Here is an 8,782-nt window from a genome sequence, read left to right on the forward strand (position 1 = left end):
GGGACAAGGAAATTCAAGGGTTGAACTCGGAAATTCGAGGCCTTGAGGATGAAAGTTCGCGACTGAACGGAGAGCTCATAGAGACAACCAAAAAGGCCGGTGACCTCGCTCGGCTGGACCACCTGAAAAAAGAATTGAAAGAACGGGGACGCGGCTTGGAAACCATGAAGGGAGCTCATGGTGATCGCCTCTCCAAGTTCGTCAGTTCTAATTGGCAGCCTGACACATTGGAGCAAGATTTTCAACGGGCCTTGGACGATGAATCAAAGCTTGTGACTAGTGCAGAGCGTGATCGGGATGGGGTTAGCAGGGAGCTCGAACACGTGGAATATAAGTTGAAGAATGTCAAAAAGACCTTGAGCCAGCGACAGAAAGAACTAAATGACTGCATCAAGGAGATCCGTGAAGCAGTTGACGATGAGCCCGAGGAATATCCCGACATCGTGAAGCAGCGCCAAACTCAGTTTGATATTGCCAGGAAAGATGCCGATCAATTTGCTGGACTTGGAGATTATATGAATAATTGTCTCGATACAGCGAAGTCGTCAAAGGCATGTCGATTGTGCTCACGGCCCTTCAGGACCGATTCCGAGCTACAGATTTTCAAGAAGAAATTAGAAAAGTTGATCGAGAAAACAAAACAGGATTTTGAGGACGAGACCTTAAAAGCTCTCGAAGAGGATGTCAACATTGCCCGAGAGGCCAGCACATCCTATGACTCGTGGATCCGCCTGTCGCAAACCGATATACCCGACTTGGAAAAGGAAGAGCAGGAGTATGATTCGCAACGTGATGAGCTTCTGAACCAACTGGAGAATCACGACAAGGTTGTCAGTGAGAAAACTGAGAAAAAGCGAGACGTTGAAGCTCTTTCAAAAACCACAGCTATAATTGTGAGATACGATAGCGAAATCAAGAGCATTAGGTCTCAGATACAGGACCTTTCCTCAAAGCAACAGGATGATACCGCCACACGTACACTCGAGGATATCCAGGACGAGATAGCGGCGATCGGCGAGAAGTCAAGAGCTTTGAAACAGACTTTATCAAAGCTGACCAACGAAAAGGATCAGACGCGTACTGAGATCAATGCCCTGGAGCTGCAGTTGAGAGACGTGAAAAGCAATCTTGACAACGCCAAGTTCCAGCTAGAGAAAAAGGCCGACTTGATTTCTCGCATGGAAGAATACAAGAACCTTAACCATCAGCAGCGTGAAGGAATCGCAAAGGCTGACAGAGATATGGAAAGTCTCACACCTGAGCTTCTCAAGGCCCAGGCCAAATATGACGACATCAGCCAGCGCGCTGACTCGCGTGAAAGAGAACTTCAACAAACCATGTCACAGCTGTCAGAGAACGTCCATCAGCTAGACCTGGCGAACGATGATATTAACTCATATAATGAGCGAGGTGGCCCGAGTCAGCTTGAGAGAAGTAAACGCGAGCTTCGTGGCATTGAAGACGAAATCGGCCAGCTTGAAAATGAGCAGGCTACTATCACAAGAGAAATCAACAAAATCTCGACTCAGCTTAAGGATAGCGAGAACACTAAACGTCAGTACTCGGATAACCTGACCTATCGGCAGGCGACTAGGGCGCTGGACGAAGTCACGGCTGAGGTCGAACGATTGGAGGCGCAAAATGCAGAAGTTGACCGAAGCCGTTTCAAGCAAGAGTCAGAGCGTCGCACTCGCGAGCATAACGCCCTTGCTGCCAAGCAGGCAAGCAAGATGGGAGAAATGAAATCCAAGGATGATCAATTGATGCAACTCCTAGCAGATTGGAACACGGACTACAAGGATGCAGCATCCAAATATAAGGAGGCCCATATCAAGGTGGAGACCACTAAAGCTGCTGTCGAAGACTTGGCTCGCTATGGAGGAGCACTCGATAAAGCCATTATGAAGTACCACGGGTTGAAAATGGAAGAAATCAACGGCATCATTGGAGAACTTTGGCAGAAGACTTACAGAGGCACAGATGTTGACACGATCCTAATTCGCTCCGACAATGAGAATGCAAAGGGGAACCGATCTTACAACTACCGCGTTTGTATGGTCAAGCAGGCAGCGGAAATGGATATGCGTGGACGCTGCAGTGCCGGTCAAAAGGTTCTTGCTAGCATCATCATTCGTCTCGCTCTGGCAGAATGTTTTGGTGTGAACTGTGGCTTGATTGCCCTGGACGAACCGACAACAAACCTCGACAGAGACAACATCCGGTCTTTGGCCGAGTCTCTGCACGATATAATTCGCGCACGTCAGCAGCAGGCCAACTTTCAGCTAATCGTGATCACTCACGACGAGGAGTTCCTGCGTCATATGCAGTGTGGAGATTTCAGTGATTACTACTACCGTGTGTCTCGCAACGAGAGACAAAAGTCGATCATCGAAAGGCAATCGATTGCAGAGGTATGTCATTCAGAAAGTTGAACTTTGCAAATCTCGAACTTTCCACTGACTTCTGTTAACTAGGTTATGTGATCTGTGTCTCAATGCTACGATCGATTTGTGCTTAGCCAGAGGCAATTCATCCAACTTCCAGTTACGCCGAATCTATGCGTTTTGCTATTTTTCAGTATAGGCCTGTTACAACTCTTTCCTCATGTATGATATTACAAATGTGTAAACTAAGTGGACGGCATCTTCGGCGTTTGGAAATGACAAAAGAAAGCAAAGCCAGAATCGGTATCATTTCTTATACTTCTTAGTCGGACATCAATGTTTTATTTACGATTATATGATTGGCCTGAAAATGCAGTAGAGCTATTGCTTTGACAGCTATACTATGCGTCCTCTTCGGCCTCTTCGGCTTCATCATCAAGCAATGGCACAAAACGAAAATCCACAAAAGTCACTTTACCCCCTGCTCCTCCAAAAGACCTGGCGACACCACCGGGGGCATTGTCATCGAGTTCAATCATGAACTGCAGACTCAGTACACCCTGTCTATCGCCCCGAATACTAACCTTGTTGGCAACAGCCATGGCACGGCTCGCTTTACGGATGAGCGCAAAATTATAGTTTTGCCTGATGCGAGAGCCCATGGACGACGGCGGACTGACAAGAAACGTCTCCGTGACGGTAGGAGCGAGTTTGGACCGCTTCGCCCGTGACCGGGACGACCCATCGTCGGTCAGCACTTTGTGATGAGTCTGCGATGGTCCCCCGCTGCCCTGGTTCTGCTGATCGACGGAGAATTCAACCGTTGACTCGCTGAAGGGACCACCAACGCCGGACAAGGCGAAGAATGGTTCACGTGTCGCAGACGCGGAGATTCTGAGGGCGGTGGGGTTTGTAGCGCCGAGTTCCGTGACGGCATTGTGTAGTAAGGCGGAGCGCATGATGATCTTTATGATAATGGCGTCCCGTTGGAGAGGGATGTCGACGTCGCTGTCCTCTGGTTCGTAGGTGGTCAACTCGCAAGTAGTTTTCACCCCGGTTTCGGACAGAGTGATGCTGAGAGGGGAGCCATTTTGGAAATATTGTAATGTGCAAGAGCGACTGAGAAGTAGAGCAGGGGCTGTGAATGCGCTTGATGCGGAAGGGTTTGATTGCTGGACACCGGTGGCTCTAGAGCCAGAAGCAGATGCGTCATTTGCGCCGAAGATTTTCAGTGTTTCAAGGAGAGCAGAGAGCGAGATGACAAAATTGGGGTAGTATGTGGTGTCTGAGGAATCGTCATTGTCGCCGGAGTCTTCGTTTCTATTTTCGGCATCGGAGGTCGGTGGGTTGAAAGTGTAGCTGGTGAAAAGGGCTTTGTCCAAGAATGCTAGGCCCTGGATGACGCGGCCTTCCTCTGCCGAAAATCGAATCCCATCTGGTGTGATTTGCACGGTGGCTCGTGGCACAAAGCCGATGCATTGAAGCAGAGTATAGAGATGGTGGGCATTGCTGGATACAGCAGAGAAGATAGGTTCTGCGTCTGCCATAACTCTAAGTGGTCTTGTCTGTACGGAGTGCAAGTGAGGGAGAAAACAGGACACCAGGCCTAAATTATGAGGGAGTCTGCAAGGTGTGCATGCAAACTTTGGTGGTTCTAGCGATACAGGCCCTTTTCTTCTTTCTCAACACTCCAGCTTATGGTACATTGAGGGATTCGGGATTACTCCGTGTATGGGTATCTTAGACGTAGACTCCGACGGCGCAAATCATGTAAACCGCTCCAAAGCTGAGAAAAACAGATGGGATGAGCAATTGCCAGAGGTAATTAATTGGAAAGGGTTTCAACATACCCAAATGCCAAAGATGCCGGTGCGCCAAGTGACACGATGCTCAAGAAGGACCGATCTATTCAAGATGTGTAAGAAGGCAGTTCGAATTGTATAATTTTCAGAATGGGTGGGAACTAACTCAACCCAAAGAGACCAGTCAGGAATAAAGCTGCGATAATTACAGAGTCAGTCAAACATCCTGATCGTTGAAGGTGGCATAAATCTTACCGGCCAACAACAAGCTGAAGCCGACGAAGAACTGGCTGTCTTTGGCGATGAAAGGTGTGTAAGGGTTTGCGGAGGCTGCCTCCCAGACTTGGTTCAAAGACATGAGGATGCTTCGATTTGGAGAACTGGCTAAAAGGCTGGCAATTAAACACGACAGACAGTGAGGTCAATCAGCGCAGTTACATGTTACTCTGTCTCCAAATCGCCGGCGAAGCTAAGCATCGCAGTTGTTGTTGATCTGGCCCAAATGACGCCCGGATCAACATATCGCCGGCTCTAGGCTCCCCGTACCGCTCAGGAACGTGGAGATCGCAGTTCGCGCCACCATTGGGAGAGCAGCTTCGCAGTTTATCAACGTCGACTGAAACTCAACATGGCGATAATGGCAGCAGAAAGTGAGTGGCTTCTTGGATGCGACTCGCACGGTTGGTGTGGGCTTTACTAAGTGCAGGCCCAGGTACAAAACGGAAGGCCTCGGAGGAGGTCACTTCCCCGGATTCTCAGCAGCAGAGCAAAAAAGCACGCACTGACTCCCCGGAGAGAGAAGCAAAGGTTTTTATTTTCACCTGTGAGCTCACATGGGGAGTTAATTTAACGATATTTGTTTCTAGACAGAAGATGAACCGTTAGGGAAACCACCCCTCCGAATCGTTCCCTTTCCCGAGAAGGTAAGCTCCATCTTCCAACCTAGGTCCCTCCTTGGTGGGACATGGTGCTGACTGCTTTTAATGGTAATAGCCCGCTGTCCTAGAAGAGCGCCGAGGGGAAATCGAGTTTCGTGTGGTCAACAATGATGGTTCGCGGGATAGTTTTGTCGTCCTCACCGGGCTGAAATGCATCTTCCAGAAACAACTCCCGAAAATGCCCAAGGATTATATTGCACGCCTCGTCTACGATAGATCGCATCTTTCGATTGCCATTGTCAAACACCCATTGGAGGTAGTTGGGTATGTGCAGAGTTGGGACAGTTCTGGGTATATCCAGCTAATTCGCATGCAGGGGGATCACATACCGTCCATTCAACAGTCGTACATTTGCGGAAATTGTCTTTTGTGCTATCTCTTCTGATCAACAAGTCAAGGGCTATGGTGCGCATTTAATGTCCCATCTTAAGGTATGGCACAGAACGGGTCAGATGTCCTAGAAGGGGTATTGACGCTTTTGCAGGACTATGTGAAGGCAACGTCGAACATCATGCATTTCCTAACATATGCCGATAACTATGCTATTGGTTACTTCAAAAAGCAAGGGTTTACAAAAGAAATCACGCTGGATAAGTCCATCTGGATGGGTTATATTAAAGACTATGAGGGAGGTACCATCATGCAGTGTACGATGCTCCCCAAAATACGATACCTTGAAGTGGGCCGCATGCTTTTGAAGCAAAAGGAAGCGGTTCATGCGAAGATTCGCGCCTTCAGTCGCTCGCATATGATTCACCACCCTCCGAAGGAGTGGAAATATGGCCCGACCAAAATCGACCCATTGAGTATCCCGGCAATTAAGGCGTCGGGATGGTCGCCTGACATGGATGAGTTGGCTCGACAGCCACGCCATGGACCCAACTACAACCAACTGCTGCACCTTCTTAACGACATGCAGAACCACAGCGCGGCGTGGCCGTTCACGCAGCCCGTGAATCGCGATGAAGTCCCTGATTACTATGAGGTGATCAAGGAGCCAATGGACTTGTCCACCATGGAAGAGAAGCACGAAAAGGACATGTATCCAACACCACAGGATTTCATCAAGGACGCAATGTTGATCTTTGATAACTGTCGAAAATACAACAACGAAAGCACGCCGTATGCCAAGAGCGCGAATAAACTGGAGAAGTTCATGTGGCAGCAGATAAGGAATATCCCCGAGTGGTCGGTGAGTGTCTCGCACTGAACGCCTGCGATCTCTGTACAACCTTGCTAACCCAGTTGTAGCACTTTGCGGAGGGCCATTGATCTGTTGGTCTTGTGTTATTTTTAGTACTTGGATGCGAGGGAGTTTACGGCAGGCGGCGTTTTTTCAATGAGCAAATACCCAAATGATGCGTGATGAAGCATTTTCGGTTTGATTTTATTACTATTGTTACAACTATACTTTTGACCCAAATATTGATGATTATTTGCATGGTCCTTGCGTCTGTTGATCTATTTATGAGTCGGCGGTCGGCGGTCGAAGAATTGGGTTGACATCATCAGGAGGATGGACAACAAAACAAGCAGTGTATATGGCAAGAATACTTACTACCTGATCCTAGAAATTCTATCATTAACATGAACACGGCTACTTTTAATTCCTCGTCTAGTTTTCACTGACATCAACAACATGCTTGACAGCATGATTGACGGTCGCAACGTGGTGGTGGCAGGTCCTGCAGTGGGGCGCGGCCAATTAATTTCGGATTAACATTGTGACGGCCCGTCCGCCGTTGGCCGTCTCAGGATGGGATGTGAAGAACTTCTGCAGCAGGAGTTGACGTGTGTTCGTCGTTTCTGTCCCTGCCTTTTTCGCTTCTTCCTCCTGCTGAACTTCCTGCTAACTGATGGATTGTTCCCTGAACCCTTGACCTTTGCTGCTTCGTCGCGGCTGTCTGTCAATTTCCCTTCAGTTTCAGGACCCTTTATAGGGGCTCCTGTTTTGGACGGTCTGCAGGCGTCTCTTTGTTGTGATTTTTCTCTTGCCTACCACACATTCAGTTCTCCCCAGCCATTCGTTTCAAGTCGCATTTATTGGTATCTCGAGTACTCGTTCGTCAATTAAAACCCTGGAAAGCTTGTGGACTATCGACCTTTGTAACTCTGCCAACTCGATACTTACGCTCATTGCCCCTTTTCGGCCCCTCAATCTCTACTCGACATTTGATCGGAATTAAAGAACCCCATTGGAAATATCGATAGCAACACTCCTTACAAAATGTCTTCGCCTTCACTCCTGGACATGGAGCCGCGCAACCGGCTCCCGACTCTCTTTGAAGTTCTCAGTCGTCGGACTCTGGCTCCTGTCGATCTCTTTTCTTTCTACATTTATATGCGGGACCAGCAGCGCTCGGTGGATTATTTGGACTTTTGGTGGGTTGAAAGCTAGTCGAGCTTTTTCACCAGTCTGCTAACCATGGATGGTCTAGGCTTGATGTTTCCCAGCACATGTCCTTGTGCCGCCACTATGTCCGAGAATTGCGTCGCTCCGTTCTCGTAGCAACTCCCGACCTCGAAAAAACACATAGCAAGAGTTCTTCCGCGGTTCTGGACAATCTGGAGAACTTGGGTGATATTCCGCTCGTGGAAGCTGGGCCGTCAGGTACGCGCAACGAACCAGATGACAAGGACGCGGATTTGCGACTGTCGGCCTTTTTGCGCTCGGATGGCCATACGTCTGGACACTCGCCCCAAAGCAGCATTGATTCTCCGTCTGAACGAACCCCATCAAACGAAGAGCCGCCCCGTGAAAGCTCCGGAACACGTAACGACTCCCACTCGAACTCTCCCGGCCACACAGTAGCGCGTGCGGATATCCGCGCCAGTGCGGAAAAGATCCTGTACACCTATTTGATCCCCGGTTCGGAACGAGAAATTGTTTTGCCAGAGGATATGGTGCACGGCATCATCAATTTGGTTGAGGATGATGGCAGAGATGATCCCGAAGTGTTTGATCCCGCCAAGGATTATGTCTTCCAAGCAATGGAGCGAGATGCTTTCCCAGGATTTTTGCAGGCAAAGGCCTTGGGTAATTTGGTTCCGTTGACGATCATTGCACGTCTAGCTTTTGCTTTAATTAGCTTTGGTGGCGGCTTTTGGGGAGCTTTCTACGTCATCCTCCGGGATAAGCCAAGACACATTCGCTGCTGGGTATGTTATTCGTCGCTCCCGAATACACTCGTAACTCTACTAACGTATATACAGTTGATCTTGCCCTTTGCGGTCGCATCTTACTTCATCTCTTCGTATCAATACAAGATCGATCCGTTTATGGCATTCATGGGCTACAGTGAATACACATTCATGAATTGGGCGCCAATTCGCGAAAACTATGTCCGAGCGCTCCTGGTCAAACGTGCCACTGCGACCATGTTTATCGGCTTTTTCGTCGCTGCTGCTTTGAGCATCTTGTTCATCTTCGTTCCTGGAACCTATTTCTAAGCCTGTTATTATTGCATATACCGCGAGCTCTTCCGCGATCTTTTACCCTTTTACGCAGCGTCCCGGTGCAGACGCGCCATTTCGCTTCGTTGCGTGAGCATTTGTCCGCAGTTTTGCTTTCCTTCTTGGGTGTTTCAAGCCTGGCGTATGGGATGTCAATTTTATGCCTACTTCCACAATGCATCTATACCTTGCGAGACTGGTTTCA

The 8,782-nt window shown here is 48.8% G+C and overlaps 3 protein-coding genes across 3 annotated transcripts; 2 read left to right on the plus strand and 1 right to left on the minus strand.

Annotated features, from left to right (window-relative positions):
* Positions 1–2,785: 2,785 nt before the first annotated feature.
* Positions 2,786–4,544, minus strand: ASPWEDRAFT_100736 (putative DNA repair protein Rad1; the record flags this gene model as incomplete). The annotated part of the gene is made up of 5 exons (XM_040827325.1): positions 2,786–3,949; positions 4,131–4,170; positions 4,235–4,289; positions 4,353–4,382; positions 4,442–4,544. 5 exons carry the CDS (start codon positions 4,542–4,544, stop codon positions 2,786–2,788), a joined length of 1,392 nt encoding a protein of 463 aa, XP_040694143.1.
* Positions 4,545–4,852: 308 nt separating this feature from the next.
* On the plus strand, positions 4,853–6,334 carry gcnE (histone acetyltransferase GCN5; the record flags this gene model as incomplete). The annotated part of the gene is made up of 5 exons (XM_040827324.1): positions 4,853–4,993; positions 5,053–5,109; positions 5,180–5,388; positions 5,441–5,555; positions 5,609–6,334. 5 exons carry the CDS (start codon positions 4,853–4,855, stop codon positions 6,332–6,334), a joined length of 1,248 nt encoding a protein of 415 aa, XP_040694144.1.
* A 1,017-nt stretch (positions 6,335–7,351) lies between these two features.
* Positions 7,352–8,574, plus strand: rgsB (putative RGS domain protein (Rax1); the record flags this gene model as incomplete). The annotated part of the gene is made up of 3 exons (XM_040836937.1): positions 7,352–7,506; positions 7,563–8,283; positions 8,338–8,574. 3 exons carry the CDS (start codon positions 7,352–7,354, stop codon positions 8,572–8,574), a joined length of 1,113 nt encoding a protein of 370 aa, XP_040694145.1.
* Positions 8,575–8,782: the final 208 nt, after the last annotated feature.

The sequence above is a fragment of the Aspergillus wentii genome, assembly GCF_001890725.1.
Source record: "Aspergillus wentii DTO 134E9 unplaced genomic scaffold ASPWEscaffold_1, whole genome shotgun sequence".
Lineage (NCBI taxonomy): Eukaryota > Fungi > Ascomycota > Eurotiomycetes > Eurotiales > Aspergillaceae > Aspergillus > Aspergillus wentii.